Consider the following 23,040-nt stretch of genomic DNA (forward strand, 5'->3'; position numbering starts at 1 on the left):
TCCCCCCCCCCCCCCCCCCCCCCCCCGCACGCGGCACCAAGTTTTGGGAATCTGCTTTCCCCCTCCTCGGTCATGCACCCGCCCCCCCCCCACACACACACACACGATCTGTAGACTTGCACACATCCTGTAGCACTCTTTCCCCCATGCTGCCCCCAGGCGCATGATGATAGCGCCCTCTGTACTTGCCCCCCTCCGAAGCTCCCCATTTAATTCTGCGTGTTGCACCTTGTTGGCTTGCTCGTTGTCCCTCGCCGTGGGCTGGGTCCCCTCTCGAGATGGACCTCCCTCGCTTCAAGCGAGTTGCACGGAGCCTGTCACTATTTCCCCAGTTGTGAGCGCATGTTGCGATAGCCTCCCCCCTGCATTTAACATAGTTGGTTGTTTGGCTGCTTGGATAATAAAAACATGCAACATGAAAGCAAGAATTGGGCTCCCAGAAGAGCAAGGGGCTTTAAGCTGCGGAGCAGCACCTGGCCAGGTGGCGGCGCCGGTGGCGGGCACAAGCTGCTGGCACCCAGTGTGCCAGCCCCTGTTGGAGAAGGCACGGCCGCGACCGAGCTGGGACCTGCACTCTTTCTTGCAGCTCTGCAGTGGTGCTGTATCTGTATCTGATGGATCGGTCCACACTGTTCCCCGGGGCGTGACTGTGGGCCGCTGCGGCGGCGGGCGGCAGGCGCACACTGGCGGCTGTAGAGGACGTGAGGACCGAGGCGCTGCCCTGTCTTGGCCGCCAACTTGTAATTCAGACATAAACGGTCAGACAGTTGACTGGCCAGGTGGCGGCGCCGGTGGCGGGCACAAGCTGCTGGCACCCAGTGTGCCAGCCCCTGTTGGAGAAGGCACGGCCGCGACCGAGCTGGGACCTGCACTCTTTCTTGCAGCTCTGCAGTGGTGCTGTATCTGTATCTGATGGATCGGTCCACACTGTTCCCCGGGGCGTGACTGTGGGCCGCTGCGGCGGCGGGCGGCAGGCGCACACTGGCGGCTGTAGAGGACGTGAGGACCGAGGCGCTGCCCTGTCTTGGCCGCCAACTTGTAATTCAGACATAAACGGTCAGACAGTTGACTATGAAATATTTCATCATTTTAGTTGCGCCCCTGCTGTGGCCGCTGCAGCGCCAGGTTGGCGGCGGTGGAAGGAAAACGCCCGAAGGAGGCACGTTTGCCTATGTGAGCCGCCCTAACACATTGCATTGGAAGCTGGCGCCATCTGAGAGTCTCCCCACGCAGCTTGAGTGGCACAATCAGTCGGATGGCGCGCTCAGTTGCCACCCAGTTGTGGCCTCGTGCCTTCTCCACTGGTACCAGCGAAGCTTCGTTGGCTCCAGGCGCGTTTGGTGTGATTGGCGGCCTGCCGAGCAGGCGCTTCTGCTGCCGCCGCCGCCGCCCATCGGCAGCCCCCGGCCCTCCCCCTCCCCACCTGCAGTCTACGTCCTGTTTGGGGCCACGGGCGGCATCGGCAGCGCCCTCAGCGTGCTGCTGGCAGCCCAGCCCGGCGCGCAGCTGCTGCTGTCGGGGCGGGACGAGGCCAGGCTGCAGCGGGTGGCCGCAGAAGCGGCGGGCGCAGGAGGCCCGGCAGAGGTGTCCACCGCTGCGGCAGACCCACTGGACCTGCAGGCCGTGGAGGGGGTGGTTGAGGAGGCGGTACGGCGGTACGGGAGGATAGACGGCGTGGCCAGCTGCGTGGGCAGCGTCATCCTCAAGCCAGGTGTGCACCGCCCGCCTCCCGGCCTCCTTCCTGCCGCATCTCCGTCATTTGCCACGTGCTGTCCCTTGTGCTGCCGCCAGCCCAGCCACCCCCAACCGCCCACCACCTGGTGCCTGCGCGCCACGCCCCGCAGCCCACACCACCAGCCTGAAGGAGTTTGAGGAGACGCTGCGCACCAACCTGGTGTCCAGCTTTGGGGTGCTGCGGGCGGCCGCCAAGGCCATGTCGCGCCCCGCCAACGGCGGCGGCAGCATCGCCTTCTGCTCCTCGGCGGTGGCGCGGCACGGCATTGCCAACCACGAGGCCATTGCCGCGGCTAAGGTGAGCGGGGTGTGGGTGTTGGCACATAGCGCTAGCGCCCCTGGTGTGGGCAGGTGTGGGGCACAGTTGAAGTGGTGTCTTGCATCCGCAGCGTGGGGCCAGTGCCGCTGCCAGACGCCAGCCCATCCTGGATGCTTGCCCCGGGCCGCCCGCCGTCGTGCAGGGCGGCGTGGCGGCCATGGCGCTGTCTGCCGCGGCCACCTATGCGCCCCGCAACGTCCGGGTGAACTGCGTGGCGCCGGGGCTCACCCACACCCCCATGACCGCCAGAATCACAGGCACGCCGGCTGCCCTGCTGCGCCGGCGTGGCTGTCGCCCGGCCTGCCGCTCCCTGCTTGGGCTGCCTGCCGCCCCATACCACGCGAACCGTCGCTTCCTGCTGCCGCCTGAACCACTGTCGGCTGCAATGAGAAGAAAGGAGCACGGCTGACGGCGTCCAGCCCGACACCCCAACCACCGCTCAACCACCAATCTACCCACCACCTGCCCCTCTGCCCGCCTCGCGCTCCCCATTGTGCAGGCAGCGAGACGGCACTGAAAGCCAGCACCGCCATGCACGCCCTGAAGCGCATCGGCGAGCCGCGGGAGGTGGCGGCGGCCCTCGCTTTCTTGCTGGACCCCGCCAACTCCTTCATCACGGGGCAGGTGCTGGCGGTGGACGGCGGGCTGGGGTCAGTGCGACCCGCCTGAGCAGGGCTCCCGCTCCGCCTCACCCGTCCTACCCACACGCGGTTGTTGTCCCTACTAGACACTATTGTTTCGGAGGGCTAGGCTTACAGCCAGGACGGTGGGCTGCCCCTGATGGCGGAGCAAGCTATGTCGGGTGGAAAAAGACAAGATATGTAACAAAAAGGAGGGGTAGCAGATCAGGTGCACCAGGCGACGGCTCCGGCCTGTCTCGGCGGCGCACAGGAGTGATGGCAATGCAGTGTGGACGTCGCGCACGTGAGAAACAATGGTCAACGGTGAGAACCATTCAATAATAATTGCACAAGCTGGGGGGAGCATGCGACTACCAGCCACGAGCTATTGGTTCGGTTGGGAGCCGGTTGGATCAGCATCAACGAGGGGCAAGTTCGGGGGTGCGTAGAACAGTGTGGCAACAAGTGTCGGCGACCTTGGGAGTATGCAGGCTCGCTGCGATTTGGGGCGCGGCCCCTGGCGAGAGAGCGCGGCCCAGCCAGGGGGCGTGGCGGTCGTGCAGGGCGCGGGTGCATGCCCGCGCTACCCTGCGCCCGCGCCCGGCCCGGCCCCTCCAAAGCCGGTGGCGGCGGCTGCCAGGAGCGGGTAGTGGTTCAGGCTGGCGCTGCGCTGCACCTCTGTGCTCAGCCTGAGGGTGCGCAGCGGGGTGCTGTCCATGCGCTTGAGCTGCGCCTGCGCCTGCGGCGGCGACTGCGCCAGCGCGCCGGCCGGCCGGGCGCCGGCCTCGCCGCCGCCGCTGGTGGTCCTGCCCAGCAGCGTGGTGGTGGTGCGGTCCGCGGCAAAGGCGCGCTGGCGCATCAGTTGGCCCAGCTCCTGCAGCAGCTGGGCCGCGGTGGGGCGCAGGGCTGGGTCGCGGGAGATGCAGCGCAGCGCCAGGTCAGCCACCGCCTTGGGGCACTCCTGCGGCACGCGCAGCGGCCTCAGCCGGCCCCGCAGCGGGCGCTCGCCCGAGCAAATCTCCCACAGCAGCACTGCAGGCCAAGGCATGGGTGGGGGACAAGTTTAGGGTAATCGGATGGAAAAGGTTGGGATGACGTGCTGCTAGTGCTGCCTGGGGCGGCTGTTAGCTGGGCCGGGCCTGGCCTGGCCTGCCAGCAGGCGCGCTCCCCCTGCCCACCAGCACACACACACGCTCTGCCACGGCCGCACCTCCGTAGGAAAATATGTCGCAGGCCGGGGTGCACGCCCCCTCGGCATCCAGCAGCAGCTCAGGCGCCATCCTGCACCGGGGCGGGGCAGCACACGGCAGGGCAGGCTCGCGACGCAAGCCGGAGCATCGGCGCGCGGTGGGGGCGACGGCACGAGGTGCTGCGCGGCACGGCGCGGGCGACACACAGCACGAGGCGACGCGCAGCTGGCGGGACGGCCGCCGTCGCCGCGCTCACCAGTTGAAGGTGCCTATGCAGCGTGTGTCTGTGGCGTCTGAGGCGCCGTCGAGGGCCTGGTGGCGCGACAGGCCGACGTCGGAGAGGCGCGCCTCGCCGCAGGCCGTCAGCAGCACGTTGCCGCTCTTGACGTCCATGTGCGTCACGCCCTGCGTTGCCAGACAGGCAGCACGTGGCGTTAATAGATGCGCTGCGTGGAAACCCAAACAACCGTGAAAACACACTAAGCAACAGCTGCATCCGCGCTGCCTGCGTGCCGGTTCAGTCCCCAGCTGCCTGGCCCGGGCAGGCCCCCACCCACGGCAGCCAGCAGGCGACACCGGGCCTCGCTCCATGCCGCCCACCTTGCTGTGCAGGTAGTTGAGGGCTCGCGCCACCTCATACGCCACCCGCCGGCCGCGCCTGTGCCAGCCAAACACGCGCTCGCCGCTGCCCGCCGCGGTCAGCTGCAGCGCGGAGTGCAGGTCGCGGCCTGCGCACACACACAGGAGGCACACACATGAGGCACGCATGGGAGCCACACACACAGCGGGGGCGAGGGAGAGGGCCGGGGAGGTGGTGGGCAGCATCGGGAAGCCTGCTGTCGTCGCCGCCGGGTTGGCGGCAGCGGCGCTCGTTTTGTTGCAAACCAAAACAGCTCCCAAAGGCTCCTGGCCCCTTGCTCACCCTCTGCAAGCTCCAGCAGCACCACCCCCTTGTCTGCCGTCAGGCTGAGGCCGAAGAAGCCGATGATGCATGGGTGGCGCAGGTGCTGCAGCAGCAGCGCCTCCTGCAATCACACGGCGGCAGCGTAGGCGGGGCAGCGGGGAGTCGAGCAGGCGCGCGCGCGGCCGGCTGGCGGTGGAACGCGATGCCCAGCTGCCACCGCTGTGGGGAGGCATGCGCCCCGCTGCCTGCCCGCCTACACACCCCAAGCTGCAGCCGCCCGCCCCCAGCCGGTACTGTAAGCATCTACAAGACAGCAAGGGAGAGGCAACCCAGGGCCGTCCCCAGCTCGACCCGCCCCCAGCCTTGAAGTACTTCAAAGAAGCGACAAGGAAGAGGCAGCCCAGGGCAGGCAGCCACTCACCGTGATGAAGGCCTCCCGAACCTCCAGGCTGCCCCCGATGTCAATCTCCTTGGCAGCCACCGCCTCGCCATTGTACAGAGCCTTGTACACGCGGCTGCTGCGGCACGGCAGGGCGCGGGTGGCGCGGCAGGGCAGGGCAGGGCAGGGCGGCGGCGGCGCGGCGCGCGTCAGCAGGCGCCACGCAGCAGCGCACAGCGGGCGGGTGGCCCTCCGCGGCAGGCACGCGTGGGCAGCGGGGCATGCGGGATGCGCACAGGCCAGCCCGGTGTGCTGCTGGCCTGTGTTGCTGGGATTGTGGCAGGCAGGTATTTGCGGCGCCGCCGGGCCCCCCCCCGCCGCCTACCTGGCACCAGTCCCCAGCACCTCGGGCTTTCCATCGGGTCCGTGCAGGTATGCCACGGCGTCTGGATCCACCAGGGAATGTATGAGGCGCAGCGGCAGGCCCAGCTCCTCCCCGCTCAGCAGCACGTGGTCGGAGGAGGAGGGCGGGGAGGAGGAGGAGGCGGGGGAGTGGGGCGCCGAGGCCTCGCCGCCGCCCTCGCTGCCGGCTGCGCCGCGGCTGGCGGCCTCGCGCACCCCGGGGGTCGCCGCCTGGTACGCCGCCACCAGCTGCGCCAGCTCGGGCAGGGCCGACAGCTGGCGCTCCAGATCCAGCAGGCCGCTGGCGTAGGTGGCCAGTGAGGGGGCGCGCGCCAGTGGCATGAAGCTGGCCGCCGCCGCCGCCGCCACCGCCGCTGCCGTGTACTGGCTGCTGCTGGCGGCGCGCTCCAGCATGCTCAACGGCGGCGCAGGCGTGGAGCCGGCGCGGTGCAGGGGCGGCAGGGCATGTCCAGCCCTGCCGCCGTCCGCGCCGTGCTGCTGCGGCGGCGGCGACGGCGAGCTGCCCTGCACCGCCGCCACCGCCGCCGCCACCGCCGCCGCCACCGCAGACTGCTGGCTGCCGCTGACCGCGCGGGCCAGGGGAGGCATGGAGCCGCAACGGTGCATAGGCGAGCGCGGGGGGGGCGCCCTGGCGCCGTCGGCGCGCCGTGCTGGGGCCGCGCCTTGCGGCTGCTGCGCCCTGGCGTTGCCGGAGGAGGTGGGCGGCGAGGCAAAGGGCTGGGCTGCTGCGGCCTCAAAGGCTGAGGCGGAGGAGGCAAAGGGCTCCTCTGCTACGCTCGTGAAGGGAGAGGGAGAGGACGCGCGGCCTGCCGCTGCTTGGAAGGGGGAGGCGGAGGAGGCAAAGGGCTGCCCTGCCGTAGCCGTGAAGGGCGAGGGAGAGGCAGGGGGAACTAAAGGCCGGCTTGCTGCTGCTGCTTGGAAGGGGGAGGTGGAGGAGGCAAAGGGCTGCCCTGCCGTAGCCGTGAAGGGCGAGGGAGAGGCAGGGGGAACTAAAGGCCGGCTTGCTGCTGCTGATTGGAAGGGAGAGGTGGAGGAGGGGTGGGGGTGGTCTGCCGCCAAGGGCTGGGCTGCTGCTGGCATGAAGAAAGTGCTGGTGGCCTGACCTGCTGCAGCCGAGAAGGGCGAGGGAGAGGCAGAGGACACTGAGGACCGCCTTGCTGCTGCAGCCCCAAAGGGAGAGGCGGAATAGACGAAAGGCTGGTCTGCTGCGGCCGTGAAGGGAGACTCAGAGAAGGAGCGGCTCGCCAGTGGCTGCGGCGCGGCTGGCTCCGCTGCAGCAACTGCTGCTGCTGGCCGAGGCGCCGGCGCCACTGGCTCCGCTGCTGCGGGCTGCTGATGCTCTGGGCTGCCGATGTCTGCAGAGAGGGCGTCGCTGCCGCTGCCGCTGCCGCTGCTGCTGGCCCTGCCACTGAAGGGAAGTGCGCCATTCTGGTGCACGCTGCCGCTACGCCGCACTCTGGTGCTGCGGCTGTGTGCTGCGGCGTGCGTGGCTGCGCCTAAAGAGGCGTCATCCTCTGCCTGCTGCCTCGCGAGCCGCAGCTGACGCTTCAGGTGCAGGATTTGGGCGCAGCATACAGCCAGGGCTGCCCCCAAGGCGGCCACCGCCACAGAGCTCGACGTGGGCCAGCGCCCGCCTGGCTCGCGGGCCGCAGGCGACGCCGCTGCCTGCCGCTCGCGCGGCGGCGGCGCCATGTTGTCTCTCTGCAGTTAACGCGTACCCTGCGCATGGACGGCACAGACAACTTCTCGCTTCTTTGTAAACAACAGTGTGCCAGTTGTAGAGACTACCAAAGCTCATATGCCGCCGGCGGCGGGACGGGCCGTGGCGGCGCTCGGCTGCGCCGCTGTGCAGGGGAGGCCTCCGCGTGACCCTGGCGCGGCCATGCGTGCAAGCGGCGCGGTTGAAGGCGCTGGCTACACAAATAGCACGAGGAGGTCACCTGCGAGAGGCCTCGCGGCTGTGGTGGGGCTCGCGGCAGGGCTGCCCTTGCGCCCTGCAAATTGCCTCTTCCGTCGACCGCTCGCCCCTCGCTGCTCCTCGACCGCTCCGCGCTTGCTCCAGCTACTGCCACAAATGCCGCAGTGGACGCCAGTGGCGCTGCCGGACAAACATCAGCGAATGCACTGTAAAGACCAGGCAGATTTAGTGAATTGAGGACGGGAGGAGAAGGGAGAGCTACAGCTCTACAGCTCCCCGCTTATGAGATAAAGGGGATGTTGAGCGACGAAGACGAATAGGCGCGAACGACGGTGTAGGCAAGGGACGCAATGTGGACCTGCCAGAATGCACGGACCGTGCGCCTGCTCGCCCTCCATGGGCCCGCCCGCCACCGCCCCCTCACCGTCCGCGCTGCGGTTCCCTGCTTGTGACCAGCCGTGGAGCACTGCAAGTGATGGCGCCCGGCTGGGCCCAGGGCGCCACTTGCAGCAGGTTTAGAGGGGGTGAAAGCTTTTGCACCCGCTGCGGACACTTGGCAGGCTGGTGCCGGCAGGAGGCCGGCTGTGCCGCCGCCTACTGCCCCATCACTGTCAGAAGGAGCAGCTGCTGCTGTTTTCTACATCTAAGGCCACTGCCATTGTCATCATATCACTGGAGCTGCTGCAGTGTATTGAGAAATCACTAGCATGACGCAAGGAGGACACAAGCCGGCCAGCAAGCAGAGGTGGTAGGGAAGTGGTGGCGGGAACGATGTGAACTGTTCTTAAGGAAAGGGGGCGAGTCCGATGCAAGTGTTCTTCAGTTCAAAGAGTAGCATACCTACTACACAGGAGCACCCAGCCCCTCCCTCAGTGTGTAAATGCGCACCACCTGCCTATCGCGCCTAGGGCTGGCTGCCTAATCAGGCTGCCTACGGCCGGGAACGGTCATCCCCTGCTGCCCAGCGCCGCCGCCGGCGACTTTCCGCTGCCCCGGCCGGCAGGAGACTTGCCGGGGGCTGCCGCCGCTGACAGAAAGGCCGCCTGCCCTGGCCTGGCCGCCGCCGGCGATCGCGCCGAGGGGGAGCGCAGCGGCCGCTCCGAGCGCAGCGCGTCGGCCAGGTGGGCGCAGCCGGCAGAGCAGCGCACGTAGCAGGCGGCGGCGGTGCGGCGGTATCCCAGCCTGGCAAAGCGCTCGCTCTCCATCACCACATCTGCCTCCTCGGGCAGGTGGTCCTCGCAAAAGGCAAAGGCGCAGCCCTCGCAGCGGAACAGCATGCCGCCCACCGCCTGCAGGAGGGGTGGTGTGTGTGCAAGGGGAGGGGCGGGTGTGTGGATAGAGCCAGGCAAGCCTGTACGGCACGCAGCATGAGTGGCAGACAACAAGGCGCGGCCCGGGCCCCTCCGCCCCTGCGCCCACCCCCACCTGCGCCTTGCGGTGGCAGGCCGCGCACTCGTGCTGCGGGCACATCCACCTCCACGACGCCTCCACATCCGCCAGGCTCAGCCCCAGGCAGTCCACGTGGTAGGCGGAGGGGCAGCCGTCGCAGCAGACGAGCTCGCCGCCGTCCCAGCACACCTGGTGTCCGGAGAGGGAGACGGCGGGGCGCAGGCGATGGTGATGCGTGTGTGTGTGTGTGTGTGTGTGTGTGTGTGTGTGTGTGTGTGTGCATGTGCGTGCGTGTGTGTGTGTGTGGTGGTGGTGGTCAGCAAACCGGCAGGGCGACATCCAGCCTGGGAGTGCCGAACAGGCCCGCAGCGCGCAGCAAAGCATGCATGCTGGAACATCTGGCGGCGCGCCCACCTGGCAGAAGTCCTGGTGAGGGTAGTCCCGCCCCGCCGTCTGCATCTTCTTCTCAGCCACCGGGCGCACCCTCATCGTGGCCGCCTCACGGTCGAACACAGACGGCTCGCCCTGCGGCCGGGGCCGGCAGCGCCGGCTTTGTTATACGCGATGCCGAGGAGCAGGAACGGCGCAGCTGAGAAGCTGCTGTTTGAGCGCTGCTCGGGAAGCTGGTGGTGTTGAGAATGAGAAAGAAAATGGCGGGGCAAGATGTATGCCGTGGGCACCTGGCCAGTCGCCTACCACACCCGCCACATTCCCAGATGCCTCCATCGCACCCAGCCATCCCCCCAGCCCGCCCGCACCTCAGTCAGGCTGTACATGTTGGAGCGCAGGATGTCGAAGCCGTCCACCTTGACCAGGCGCTGCCGCTTCTCGCGCTTGCCCTTGCCCTGCCCCTCCCAGAACGCTCGCCCAATATCCTGCGGGCAGCAGCGGGACGCGGCGTGGCGGGACGGCTCGGCAGGCAGCCAGGTAGCGGGCACGGCAGCATGGGCGGCGGCCATGCATGGATGTAGGGCACGGGCACCAAATGCACAAGCCTCCGCTGCCTTCCGACCCCGCTGGCTCTGTTCAACATTTTCAAACGTTGGCGGCAGCTTCAGCTGGCGCCCACCTTCATGCTGTCCCCCTGCTGCCGGTAGTCCACCCCGCCCAGCACGTAGCTGCTCAGCGGCTTCTGCTCCGCGTCAAAGGTGGCGGCAGAAGCCTTGCCCTCCACCAGCGGCAGCGGCTTGGGGGACCCCACGGGGGCTGCAGCAGCAGGGAGGCGCAGGGAGGTGAAGCAGCGAGGGTGAAGGGATGCCAAGCCGAAAGCATCAGAGCAGGCGGCAGCGGCATTTGGGCAGGCCAAGCTCGACCAACGGGGGCTGGCTTGCGATGACGGCGCCTCCCTGCTCCACTCCCAGGCCTTGCAGCGGCCGCTGGCCGCCCTGCTATCTCAGGACATCACAGCACCCGGCCCCGCGTGCCCCGCCCCGCGCACCTGCCGTGCCGCTGGGCTCCCTGACCAGCTTCTCCGCCGCACGGCTGCCAGAGCGGTGGATGATTGCGTCCAGCTCGGCGTCCGAGGGCGGCCGCCCCTCCTCAGACTGGAAGATGCGGTCGCAGCCAAAGCGCAGCATGCTCAGCACCTCCTGCTTGTCCATGGCCTCAAGGCCCTGCACGCCTGCAGGGCGGCCGCGGTGAAGGGGAGCGGAGCGGGGGGAAGGCGAGGGGGAGCAGGCTCGGTACATGGCATGTGCTCGAGGACGGGAGGCAGATGGGCATCCCTGGCAACTCCCCTGGGAAGGAAGAAACGCAGGAAGACCAGCGGGCGCCCTACCCGCCATGGAGCCGCGATTGACCATTTGATCCAGGTACAGCTTCTTCTCTGCACGCTGCTGGATGCGCTGCACGTAGGCAAGGCACGGCGACAAAGGCTTCAGCGACAAAGGCTTCAGGCCAGTGAGCGTGCACAAAACCTGGGGCGAGCGCGGCTGCATCAAGTGCCACAGCTGGGCCAACCTGCATGCCCCTGTTCCTTGCAGCAAAACAACAGCCTGGGCCAGCACATCAATGCATAGGATACACACCCAGCGTACCTCCTCTATCGTGCCCTCAGTGCACAGCCGGTACACATGCACAGGCTTGGTCTGGCCGATGCGGTGCACGCGCGCCATTGCCTGCAGATCAGCCTGCGGGTTCCAGTCTGCAGCGGGTGGGGTGTCGGGGCCGGCAAGACAGGGGAGCAAGTCAGCGCCACGTCGAGACAACGCCCTTTGCGGCCGCAGGACAGGCTTGGCTGGTGCAAGGGCAGCAGCCGCAGCGCCGCGCAGCAGGCCCAGCGCGCACCCGAATCGTACAGGATGCAGGTCTGCAGGCAGCAGGCGCCAAGTGAATGAGTGGAGCTCAGTACTCAGGCACAAGCCTGCCATCCAGCTGCCTGCCCTAGTCGGGGGGTCCCGGCCCCCCGACGCACGCATGAGTGCAGCCTCACACATGGCACTCACGTCTGCGGTCTGCAGGTTGACGCCCAGCCCGCCGGCCCGCGTGTTGAGCAGGTACACAAACGTGTCGGAGCCCGGGCGGTTGAACAGCTGCACAGCAGGGGCGCGGTGTGGGGTTACGAGGATGATGGGCAAGGAGGGGCCCCGTTCCCTGGGGCATCGCCCCGCCACACGCCACCTCGGGCGAGCCGCGGCCCACCTTGATGTCTATCATGCGCTGCACGCGGTTGGTGGTGCCGTCCAGCCGGCTGTATCTGCAGGAGGCAGGCAGGCCAACACTTCATGCTCAAGCTGCGGCCAAGTCGACACCCAGCCAACATCGCCACCACCTCTATCACCACCACCACCACCAAAAAGACCCCTGCGACAGGTCCTGCAGGGCATTGGAGCAGGCTGCTGTGCTGTGCCTCACTTGTAGCCGCGCATGTTCATGAAGTCTTCGAGAATGTCCAGCTGCATATTGAACTGACACAAAGGAAGAAAGCACAGGAAGGAGCAGGATGTGGACTCAGCAAGTATAGGGAACAGGTTGCAGCAGAGCAGCAAGGCAGCGAGCAGAAGGGCGTGCCCCGCCTTGGCCAGCCGCCCACCTGGCTGAACAGCACCACGCGGTGGCCGCGCCTCTTCAGCTTTTTCAGCAGCCGATCCAGGACGTCCATCTTGCCGCTGGCATGGACGATGTCCTCGCCTGCGAGGAAAGGTGGGCAAGGGCGGACATGGAGGCAGGGGCCCAGGCATTGGGGAGCTGCAGGCGATGTGCTGCATGCCTACGTGCGTGCCGGGCAGTGCCTAGCCTGCCTCACCCGTCCTTCCATCAAAGTCTGGCTCAGACCCGGGGAACAGGTACCTGCAAAGTCGTGGGAAGACGGGCGGCACAAAAGCAGGGGTCGACACCGTTTGGCAGGGAGCGCAGCAGCCCGTGCCCAGCTCGGGCCAAGCAAGCGAAGTGGTGCAGGCGGCCCGAGCCCTCTGCCACAGCTGCACGCACGGGTGGTTGCAGCACTTCCTCAGCTGCTGCACAAGCATCATGAGCTTCTTCCAGCTGTTCTCGTTGGCATCGTACTGAATCCAAGCAGGACAAGAGCAGGCAGCGAGGTCAACTAAGAAAACGGAGGTCAGCAATACTGAGCAACCACCGCCGCTGCGCCGTTGGTCTCGCTGTTGGAGGCTTTGACACTGCCTGATGTCAAAGCTTGCCGCGGCAACTCCCCAGCCACCCAGCTCCCCCCCACACACACCTTGACCTTGCCCTCCACCTCCTTCTCCATGTGCGCCAGCGCGGCACCATCCTTCATCAGCAGCCGGCGGTACCAGAAGGTCTGCATGAGGCTGAGCGGGCAGCTGATGCGCGTCTCGACGATGGGCGGCATGCCCAGCTCCACATCCTGTTTCAGGCGCCGCAGGATGAAGGGCGACAGCATGTGGTGCGCCGCCTCCAGCTGCGCCGCGTCCACCTGCAGCCAACGATGCGTTCAGGTGCACCTGTTGTTCAAGGAAGGTGGCTGGAAGGTGGAGTGCTTGGGCACGTTCATCTTTTTCGAAGGTGCTGTCTGCCCACTTACTTTGTGCAGCGTGAGGTTGAAGGCGTCGTCAAACGGCTGGGCGGTGGTGAACACGTCGGGGTACAAATAGGACAGCAGCGCGTACAGCTCGTGCAGGTTGTTCTGCGGCCAAGCGCGGCGCACGCAGAGGGTGGGAGGGTGCACATGTGGCGACCACGGGACGGGCGGGCAGGCAGAGAGGGCAGCAAGGGGGCACCGGCTGGTATGTATATGGTCTCACTTGCAGCGGCGTGCCGGTGAGCAGCAGCGTCTGCTGGCGGCTGCAGGCCAAAGCGAGCGGGTGATGGGGAGAGCATGTATCAGTGCTGCACTGCCGCGCACTCGGCAGGCCCACATGCCAGCAAGCAAGCAGGCATAAGCTCGAGCCGCTGCCTGCCGGGCCGCTGCCAGCTGGCGGCGCTTACTGGAGGCCACGCATCGAGTGCGCCAACTGCGTCTCCTCATTCTTGATCCGGTGCCTGCACAGCAGAGGGAGTGACCAAAAGCAGGGTTGCAACAGCACTAGGGGTGCAACAAGCCCTCTGCCAGCCTGCTGCGCTGCTTCTTGAGCGGCCAGGCACCATGCCGCCAGCCTGCCCAGCGTGCTGACCACAGCGTGCCCGCCGCGTGTGCGCACCCCTCATCCAGGACCAGGTAGCGCCAGCGCAGCATGCGCGCCAGGATGGCGTTCCAGTCCTTGCTCTTCACCATGTCGTAGCTGCAGGCAGGATGATGATACTTGTGATGATACCGCGCGGCAGGGCAGGCAGGTAGGATGATACTTGGCAGGTGGAAAGGCAGGCAGGCAGCGCTCGGAAGGTTGCCCATCGGGCCGAGAGGCACGGCACAGCCGGCTGGCACGCCAGCTCCCGCCTCGCTGCCCAAACCCTCTGCTGCCAACCCAGGCAGCGGCATGTCGGCAGGCACGCCGCTCACGTGGTGACGGCGACATCAAAGGAGGACGGGCGGGAGAGCACCTCACGCTTCAGGCGCTGCCGCTCTTCCGCGTCGCTCGAGTGCACGCGCACCACGCGCATCTGCGCCGCAGAGGAGCGGGGGCGCGCTGGGTGTGCAATGCCGGTGCAAGCATGGCGCGCACCAGGCAGGGCTGCTGGCAGGGGAAGAGGAAATTGGCGCGCACAAAGGCGGCGGCGGCTTGGCCGCGCAGAGGGGGATGCAGGCAGGCAGGCAGGTGCCACACACCTGGGGGCTCCAGCGCTCGAACTCGCTCATCCAGGAGGGCAGCACCGACAGGGGCACCACCACAAGGTGCGGGCCCTGCACGACCACAGCACGCACAGCGCACGCAGCATGCCACCGTCAGAACATGCGGGCGCTGGCCGCCAGCAGCAGGCAGGCAGGCGCGGCGTGCACCGCAGCGCCGCAGCCTGCAAGAGGCAGGCGGGCAGGAAGCACGGCCAGGCACACCCAGCGGAGCGGCCGCGCCACCACCGCCCCGCCACCACACCCCTGGCCGCCAGGGACCCTTGCCTGCACGCCCCGCTCGAACTTGAGGTAGGACAGCAAGGCGATGGTCTGCAGCGTCTTCCCCAGTCCCATCTGTGTGAGGGGAGGGGGTGGGGGGCAGGGCCGGGGGGCAGCTCCCTGGGAGGCTCGCCGCCGCCTGAAGAGAAAGGGGGGCTGGGCACCATGAAGAGCGGCAGCGGGGGGGACAGCCCACCTGCCCACCAGGTCACCCACCTCGTCCGCCAGGATGGCGGGCATGCCGCGGTCCCACATGCCCACCAGCCAGCGCAGGCCCTCGAGCTGGTACTCGCGCAGCGTGGCCGCCAGGCACTCTGCGCGGGGCAAGGGGCAGGGGGCAGGGGGCAGGGCAGGGAGATGGCGGCAAGGTCGAGGCAGCATGTGGGCTCCAGGCCTTTGCCCCGGCAGGAAACACACGCGCCCGCTCTCCCGCCTGCACCCCCGCTCACCGGGCTGCACCTCCACCGGCGGCGGCAGCGGCGGCAGGCCCACAGACCGTGCCTCGGCGGCCGCCGCCCGTATGCGCGCCGCCACGTCGGCAGACACAAAGGGGCGCAGCACCTGCAGCCGGCAGCGCCCGGGTCACAAAGGGCGCTGGGCAGCCTGGTGGGCAGCCGGGCGCGAGAGGAGGCCAGCGCCCGAGCTGGCAATCACGCTCGCCTGCAAACGGTTCCAGGCCGGCAGAGCAAGCCGGAAAGCCAGCCAGCAGCCAGCCAGGCCAGCCACACACCGCCACGCACCGCATTAGGCACGGCACCGGCGTGTGCTACACCCAGGGGAGGCCGCCCAGCCCCCACCCACCTGCAAGTGCTCCTCCAGGAAGGAAGCGTGGTGGCCCCGCATCGCGCGGGAGTCGGCCTTGATGGCGGCGTTGTGCGCCAGCACCTCGTCATTCCATCGCGCCTTGGAGGGCGAGGCCACGCCGCCGCCCTCCTCCCCCTCGCTCTCCTCGCCGGCCGGCGGCGCGCTGGCGCCGCGCGACAGCAGCGCGGCCGCCGCCGCGGGCTTCAGCCGCTTGCCCGGCTGCTCCACGGCCACCCAGGTGGCCGCGGGGCCGGCGGCGGCGCCGCCCTGGGTCCCGCGGGGGCCTGCGGGCACTGGCGGGGCAGGGCAGGGCAAGGCAACATGGAAACAGCGAGCCTCCACCACCAGCCAGGCCGGGCGAGGCAGCACCTGCGGCATGATGCGCCCGATCGGCCACCACAGAACAAAGGGCGCTCCGCCCGGCTCCTCCCAGCCCCAACCAGGGCCCCGCAGCACCAGCCGCGGGCGGCCTGCCCAGGCGCCCGCCACTCACGGTTGAGCTCTTGGTCAAACACCGACCGCTCCCCTCCCTCCAGATCATACATGTTCAGCTTCAGCACGGCGTGGCCGTCCACCTGGAGCACCAGGGAGGACATGGAGCAGGAGGGGAGGGTGAGTGACGATGCATGTGGTGTATGTTGAGCCGCAGCACGGTGTGGCTGGCACATTGGAGGAAGGGCAGTCGCAGAGCAGGAGGGGCAGGTTGTGGCATGTTTGGTGCTTGCAGCACAAGCACAAGAGCACACCGACTGGTTCCCAGGCAGGCTGCCCCTTACCGTGGTCAGCCGGCTCTGCTTGTCTCGCGTCGACCGCCGCACCAGCACCGAGGCGTTCTCGTCGTTGCTGCCTGCGCGACCGCCTGAGCCGGCCTTGGCTGCGGCCTTGGCTGCCGCCTTGGCTGCCGCCTTGGCTTTGGCTCCGGTGACTGCCGGCTTGGGCTTCTGCTGCTGCTGCTGCTGCTGCTGGGGGTGGCGGATGAGGTTCTTGGGGAGCGGCGGCAGCGGGCGGTCGCGCCACAGGCCCGCCACCCACACCTTGCCCGGGCGCAGCAGGGCTGGGTCGGACACCCAGCGGCGCTCGGGCGAGCCGGTGAGGTAGATGAGCAGGCCCCGCTGCGGGCACCTGTCGCACACCACGCCGTGCCACCAGATGGCGGTGTCCTGCAGGTCCACAGCCTCGCCCACCTGCAGGCAGAGGCGAAATGGCCACGTGGGTGCTGGCTGCTTGGCCGCCGCCGCGCATGCACGGGCGCCCGCCGCACCGCGCCCACCTGGTACTCGTCAAGCCTCGCGGGCACGACGTTGGCGGGCAGTGCAGGTCTGACCCTCAAGCTTGTGGCCGGGTGCTCCTCGAATTCAACGCTGCCATTGCTGGTTTTGAAAGCGGGGAACTCGATCATTAGCAAGTTCACCACCGCTCCCCGTGAGCTGGGCCGGTGCATGCCACTGACCACTCCTTCGAACCAAGAATGGGGGAAGCCCTCCTCAGCACGACCCGCCACTTCGATTGCGTCCCCCACAACGAAACCCATGGCTGCTGAACAGTCCCCAAGGCCTGCAGGAGGCTGGGCATTGCTGCAACGTGCGCGCCCCCTGAAATCTCAAGGGCGCGCCACCGCGCTGCGCGCGCTTTGCGCCAGCGGCGCCTGCTGACCTGCTGCGCTCTCGACAGCAACTGGTGGCAGCAACAGAGCAACAGAGGTTAAATGTCTGTGGATATTCTACATGTCAAACCGCTATGCTCTGGAGGCACTCTGTCGCCTCCTCAGCGCCGCGCTCGCTGCCTCCCGCCACGCCCAGCGGCGCTGCCGAGCCGTGCGCCGCCACAAACTCCCGCAGGGTGGTCCTCGCCAGCGGGCGCGCCCGCAGCGTGCCGCCCGCCGTCGTCACCTCCACAGCCACGTAGTCGCCTGGCTGCAGGCGCACCAGGGGCGCCTCAATGCTGCTGCTGCCATCACCGCTGCTGCCACCGTAGCGGTAGCTGGCAGGCACCGCCACATCATCAAAAACCACCCGCTTGAAGGTGTCCGTTCTGCCGGTCAGGGCCGACTCTGCAGTAGCAGCAAGCAAGGGCAGCAGGTTTTGGCAACAACAGGGTGGGCGATGGACTGACCCAAGAGCGCAGAATCTGGCTGGGTGATGCCTTGCCCAGCCTCTCTGCCTACCACAGCTGGCCAACCGCATCCACCCACCAGGCCCGCCCGCGCACCTGAGCGCCGCGAGGGCCCCTCCACCAGCACCAGGTGGCGGCGGCCCAGCTCGGCGGCGGCCCGGCGGTACAGCTCCTGCCGGTAGGCCGCGATCAGCTCAGCCAGCCGCCGCTGCTTCACCTCCTCAGGCACATCGTCCTGCAGCACACGCCACAGGGGGTGGCAGACCTATCAGTGCTGCGTGGGCACAGCGCGGCGGCTCGCGGCGTGCCCCTCTACTGCCAGCATCCCCCAGAGATCAGCCGCCCACGCCGGCTCCGCCGCCTTGTGCCGTGCCACGACTAAGCCCCCACCCACCCACCACCCACCACGTGCACACACACACACACACACACACACACACACACACACACACACACACAAAACGCATGCCTCCACCACCCGCCCGCCCTGACCGTGCACCTGGTAGTGCCGTGCGGCGTGCGTCTTGCCGCGCATGGAGTATGCAAAGAGGAAGGCTTGGTCGTAGCCCGCGCTGCGCACCAGGTCCAGGCTGGCGGCGTGGTCCTCCTCCCCCTCCCCGCAGAACCCGGCAATCATGTCGGTGCTGGGGGCAGGGCGTGGTGGTGGGTGGGGGAGCATCCAGCAGGGTAGACGGCGCAGGCGGTGAGCGTGCGGATAGTGCGCGGAGGGCACGCAAGTGGGCCAGGCTCTGCGCCCCGCTGCACCACCACCAGCATCACAGCTCCACCCCACAACCCACACCCCACGCACTCGCACCCACCTGAGCGCCACCTCTGGTATGGCATTGCGCACGTGGCGCACCAGCGCGTCGTACGCCTCCCGGGTGTACCCCCGCCGCATGCGCTCCAGCACAGCGCTGCTGCCGCTCTGCGCCGGCATGTGCAGCTGCTTGCAGACGTTGGGGCGCGAGGCGATGACCTGCGTGGGGGAGTCGAAGGGAGAGCAGCAGGCACCATGGAACGTCAGCCACCAAGACGGCAGCGCGCCTGACTGCGTCCGCTGCTGCGGCGGCACTATACCTGCAAGCGCAAGCCCCTCAAACCCTTCACCTACCAGTACCCCCTCACCCACCAGCACCTGCCACAGGAGCGCCTCAACGAGCTCACCCGCAGCACATCGTCGGAGAAGTCCTTTGGGTGCGGCGAGGTGAAGCGGATGCGCATCTCAGGGTCCACACCAGCCACCGCATCCAGCAGCTCGGCAAAGCTGGCGGCGCCCTGGCGCCGCGGGCGGTACGCGCTGCAGCGCAGGCAAGAGCGGTGGGTTTTGGGTGAAGGCGCGGTGGGGTGAGGACGGGCAGTGCCGAGTGCTGGTGAGGTGGCCAGACCCTTCTTGTCGAGCTGTCAGCCCGCAGCGGAGCCCCAGGCTATGGATGGCAGTGCGCAACGAGTGAGGAGCAGCAGCGAGTGCGCGGCAGCGGGCAGCACCTGCGGAAGCCGCGGGCGTAGACCGCTCCAAATGGATCCTCACCCGCACTCGCCTCCTCCACGCCGCCGCCACGGCTGCTGCTGCCAACACCACTGCTGCTGTCATCGTGGTTGTTGCTAAAATCTGCATAGCTGTTCACGTTCTGCCCCAGCAGCGTGACTTCCCGCACCCCCTGCTCAGACAGCATGCGCACCTGCAGGCATGGAAACGGTGTGGGTGTGGTGGGATGTGTTGTGTGTGTACTTTGTGAGGTTGCTGCTTGTGGGGATGGTGCTCAGCTGGCATCAGCAGCAGCGACAGCAGCAGCACAATGCAAGGCTGCCGACAGGGCGCAGGCGCCTGGAAGCAGGGCGGTCAGAAAGACTAATCATCAGCTCATGGAGCGCCAGTGCACCGCAGTGGGTGGCAGAGGCTCACGCTGTTTCAAGTCGCATCACTCCGCAGCGCCGGCAAGCAGGGCAGGTGCGCGCAGGTGGCAGGCAGCCAGGCACGCAGGCAGCCGGCAGCTGGGGCGCAGCCGCGGCGAGGCAGCAGCAGCGCAGCCGCGGGCGGCGGGCCAGCAGGCGGCAGCCCAGGTTTCTTCTGGGCGCCCTTGCCTCATCGACGATGGACTGCAGCGGGCGGCTGCGCTCGCGGCCTCGCGTGTAGGGAACGATGCAGAAGGCACACACTGCAGGGTGGGGGCAGGGGGCAGGGGCGGGCCACGGGCAGGCAGGACGTCAAGCACAGCCACACCGCACCTGCTTCGCCCCGCTGTCAGCGCGGTGGCCAGCAGCGCAGGAAGCCTGCGCATGCTCCTGGCCTGCGCATCGCGAGGGGGTGGAAGCTGCCACGACCCCAGCTTCACATCCACACCACACACCACCACCAGCACCACCACACAGGCTCACTGTTGTTGCAGCCACGCATGATGCTGACAAAGGCCGAGAGCGCGTCTGGCTGGCGCAGGGGCGTGATGTCGGCGTACGTCTCGTCGGCGCTCAGCTGCACGTTCATGGCGGCCGCGCGCCCGCCCGGCCGCGGCAGGCCGCCGCTGCCCAGGACGCCGCCCGGGCCGCCGGCGCCGCCCTGCACGATGTCGATGAGGCGCGGCAGGTCCCTGCAGGCAAGGTGGCTGTGGTGTTCCTGGTGGCTGTGGTGTTCCCGGTGCGGGTCATGGTGCACACTAGAGGCAAGAAAAGAATAGTCGGGCACTGGCAGATGCTAAGGTATAGCCAAGCCCACCTGTAGGCATCGGGCCCCGCAACAATGTCAACCAGCTTCTCCCGCTCCAGCAGCCGCTCCTTGAGCCGCTCCGCCATGCAGCCCAGCACGCCCACCACGGGCGGCGGGCGGCGCTCCGCGCCGGGCCGCCGCTTTAGGCTCTTCAAGTACCCGAGCCGCTGCCAGATCTGAAGGCGGGGGCGATGGTTTGCGGTTTCAGGTTGCAGGGAGGGGGCACGTGATTACGTTTTGCAGGAGGAGATCTGGAGAGGCCCGATGTTGCTTTGTGAACCCAGCCAGTGCGCGGGTGGTACCCGCTGCCCCACCTTGCCCCCGCATTCTCGCGAATGGCGCACGTGTTGAGGAAAATGAACAGAGGCGGCTTCAGGACCTTGCCGCCGCCTGGAACCCCGCTTGGTCCAGCACCGCCAGCACAACCTCTGAGTCGTTGACGTTCATCTGGCAGCCGTAGGTCTCCACAAACGCCGTGCGTGGCGGCGAGGCGGCATCAGGGAGCGCAGCCGGCGACGGTGCATAGAGCGGCGGCGCTGTGCGAGCGCTGGCCGCAGAGGCGGCGGCCAGGGCAGTGCCCGGCGGAGGCTGCAGGGGCGCGGCATCCGGGCTGCGGCCGTGCTGCCTGATGAAATCCTGGAGCGTCAGCCCGTCTGCTGGCAACCTGCCACTGCCAGGAGCGGCATGCGCCGCATCACTCAGGCTGCGCACGCCTGCTGTCGCCGATGCTGTCAGTGCAGAGCGAAGCTGATGCAGGAGGGACGCAGAGATGGAGCAGCGCAGCGCCATTGTCGAGGTCAGGCACGAGCAGGAGAGGCTTGCTCGCCGGAGCGAATTTTGATGCCAAGCAATTGTCGAAACACTGGTGGGGGTTCCCTACTGTTGCCCTGTTGCCGTCGCCGTACCGCCGTGCCGCCCTGCTGCGCCCGGAGACAGCTGCCGCCAGCCCCCTGTCGGTGGCATGCGCCCAGCCGGTACCCTGCAAATGGCATGCGCGCCCGCTGATGGGGGGTGCTGAGCTCCACTTGCTGCAAAATAACTGTCTGCTGTGCATGTTCATGCCAGAAGGACACATGCTGGAGCTTTGCAGTCCCTCCTGCGATCCGCATTGCACCATCCAGTGTCAGGACTCGCAGAAGGCTGCAGATGCGATGGTCAGCGCCGCCATTTTCGCGCCCTGTGTTTTCCACCCGCGCCCCCGATTGCCTAGCGCGTTTCGTGTGCCTCTCGCATTGTGGGAGACTTGTCGGTGCTTGGATCTTCGTTGGAGCAAACCGGCGCTCCTCCTCTCTTCGCTGGCGGGGTCCATCTAATTCCCACAGATTGGCAGGTGCTGGTGCTGCACGACTTCCAGACTCCCTCCATACAAGCCCTAGGCTGCTGTGGTGTTGGCAGCAGGTTAAGGCGCCCCGCCGCCGCCACGGTTCAAGCCAGGCCGCCACGGTTCAAGCAGGGGCTCCCGGCAGCCCGACGATATTGGCAGCATCCAGCAGCGTGACGAGGCGCCGCAGTCGCCGACTGGCAGCAGCTCGCCGCAACCGCCCCTTGCCGCCGCCGCCCTCTGCTGCCGCCGCTCGGCCATAGCGGCGGCGCACGCTTTGAGAAGCCAACGCCATGGTCACCCTCGATGTGTCAGTTCCCAGCCCTAGGTGAGCGAAATGTGGGTTGGACGGTGTGCAGCATCCATCCACACTGTACCGGGCACCCAGCACAAGGCAGGAAGCGGATGATTCAGACCTGAGCCCTGTGCGTACTCTTGTGTGACTGCTGGCCCGACCTCTGCCCCCTGCGCCCCTGCAGGAGCCTGGAGAAGGCCAAGCTGTTCTTTGGGGAGGATGCGGTGTCGGGGCACGACAAGGACGAAGAGAACTACAGGTGGGGGCTGGCCGGGAACTCGAGTTAAAAACTCGAGTTAAACACTCCAGCCAGAACCGCAACTGTGGAGTGATGGCAGGCACACACGTGCGCAGGCCTGGCTGTCCTGCTGGCGCCGATGCGTGCCTTATACAGCCCGCATTCGTCACATCACGTCACACCGCCTGCACCCGCAGGAAGGACACCATCCAGGACCTGGTGCGGGCTCGCTCCGGCTGGCTGCTGCTGTTCTTTGTGGGCCTCATGCTGGCCGCGGTGGTGGTGGAGGCGTTTGAGGCGGTGCTGCGGGAGCACGTCGAGCTCTCCTACTTTGTGCCGCTGCTCATCGGCCACGGCGGCAACACCGGCAGCCAGAGCAACGCCACAGTGATCCGGGCGCTGGCGCTGGGGCACCTGCGGCCCAGCGACTGGATGATGGTGGTGTGGAAGGTGCGCGGGGGCGGGGCTGGTGTGTGTGGCTGGCTGAGGATGTTTGGTGGGGAATGAGGCCTCATGCCGTGGCGCATTGCAGGGGGCAGGGTTGCAGCGCAGGAGGGGGAGGATGTTATGCTGGCAGGCAGGGCATGCCCGGCCGGCGGCATGTGGCTGATCGCGGCTACCCCCGTCCCTGTGCCCGTGTGCCCGCAGGAGTGCGCTGCAGGGACGGTGATGGGCGGCGGCCTGGGTGTCGTCATCATGGCGTTTTGTTACCTCTGGAGCGGCATCTCCACCCAAGTGGGGGTCACCGTGGCCATCTCGCTGCCGGTGGGTGGCCGGGTGGGGACAGGCACGGCGCGGCTGCGCCCGCCGCGCCTCCAACCCGCTCCCCAGCCACCTTTGGGGGGCGCACCACGCGGAACCACCCTTGTTCCCCGCCGTCGCGACCGACTGTTTCCCTTGCGCCCTGCCTTGCTGTGCCTTCCGCAGGTCGTCAGCCTGTGGGCCAACCTGCTGGGCGGCGTGTTCCCGCTGCTGTCGTCCCACCTGGGGTTCAACCCTGCCGTCACCTCTGCGCCGCTGATGACCACCGTGGTCGACTCCACGGGCCTCATCCTGTACTTTGGCATCGCCAAGGCGGTCATGGGAATCTGAGGGCCTGCGTGCAGGAGCAAGACAGAACCTGACTGTGCAACTTGATGACGACATTGTGACGACCCCGACTTCCTGTTCCCCCCCGCCACTTGCTGCCCCTTCCGCCTGCTTTCCTTTTGCTGCGCTCCCGA

The 23,040-nt window shown here is 67.8% G+C and overlaps 5 protein-coding genes across 5 annotated transcripts; 2 read left to right on the forward strand and 3 right to left on the reverse strand.

Moving 5' to 3' along the window:
• Positions 1-1,255: 1,255 nt before the first annotated feature.
• On the forward strand, positions 1,256-2,722 carry CHLNCDRAFT_135181 (hypothetical protein; the record flags this gene model as incomplete). The annotated part of the gene is made up of 5 exons (XM_005846534.1): positions 1,256-1,304; positions 1,430-1,711; positions 1,845-2,032; positions 2,196-2,337; positions 2,553-2,722. The coding sequence occupies 5 exons, from the start codon at positions 1,256-1,258 to the stop codon at positions 2,720-2,722; spliced, it is 831 nt and encodes a 276-aa protein (XP_005846596.1).
• Positions 2,723-3,256: 534 nt separating this feature from the next.
• CHLNCDRAFT_58145 (hypothetical protein) lies at positions 3,257-7,714 on the reverse strand (the record flags this gene model as incomplete). The annotated part of the gene is made up of 8 exons (XM_005846676.1): positions 7,510-7,714; positions 5,532-7,288; positions 5,189-5,285; positions 4,786-4,888; positions 4,464-4,591; positions 4,120-4,268; positions 3,884-3,954; positions 3,257-3,705 (listed from the first exon to the last, which is right to left on the reverse strand). Exons 2-8 carry the CDS (start codon positions 7,259-7,261, stop codon positions 3,257-3,259), a joined length of 2,727 nt encoding a protein of 908 aa, XP_005846738.1. The 5' UTR covers positions 7,262-7,288; positions 7,510-7,714.
• A 3,603-nt stretch (positions 7,715-11,317) lies between these two features.
• On the reverse strand, positions 11,318-14,406 carry CHLNCDRAFT_9749 (hypothetical protein; the record flags this gene model as incomplete). Its single annotated transcript, XM_005846677.1, has 14 exons — positions 11,318-11,407; positions 11,517-11,571; positions 11,730-11,782; positions 11,908-12,005; positions 12,121-12,164; positions 12,306-12,349; positions 12,562-12,771; positions 12,880-12,981; positions 13,100-13,139; positions 13,284-13,337; positions 13,496-13,576; positions 13,795-13,895; positions 14,062-14,136; positions 14,344-14,406. Coding segments are annotated over 14 exons (1,110 nt in total), but the record flags the coding sequence as incomplete, so codon positions are not given.
• Positions 14,407-16,874: 2,468 nt separating this feature from the next.
• On the reverse strand, positions 16,875-20,752 carry CHLNCDRAFT_135184 (hypothetical protein; the record flags this gene model as incomplete). Its single annotated transcript, XM_005846678.1, has 10 exons — positions 16,875-17,197; positions 17,356-17,494; positions 17,759-17,903; positions 18,081-18,238; positions 18,427-18,559; positions 18,748-18,941; positions 19,354-19,418; positions 19,639-19,847; positions 19,973-20,139; positions 20,378-20,752. 10 exons carry the CDS (start codon positions 20,750-20,752, stop codon positions 16,875-16,877), a joined length of 1,908 nt encoding a protein of 635 aa, XP_005846740.1.
• Positions 20,753-21,577: 825 nt separating this feature from the next.
• Positions 21,578-22,909, forward strand: CHLNCDRAFT_135185 (hypothetical protein; the record flags this gene model as incomplete). Its single annotated transcript, XM_005846535.1, has 5 exons — positions 21,578-21,612; positions 21,764-21,838; positions 22,015-22,267; positions 22,466-22,582; positions 22,745-22,909. 5 exons carry the CDS (start codon positions 21,578-21,580, stop codon positions 22,907-22,909), a joined length of 645 nt encoding a protein of 214 aa, XP_005846597.1.
• Between the last annotated feature and the right edge of the window lie 131 nt (positions 22,910-23,040).

The sequence above is a fragment of the Chlorella variabilis genome (assembly GCF_000147415.1).
Source record: "Chlorella variabilis unplaced genomic scaffold CHLNCscaffold_13, whole genome shotgun sequence".
NCBI lineage: Eukaryota > Viridiplantae > Chlorophyta > Trebouxiophyceae > Chlorellales > Chlorellaceae > Chlorella > Chlorella variabilis.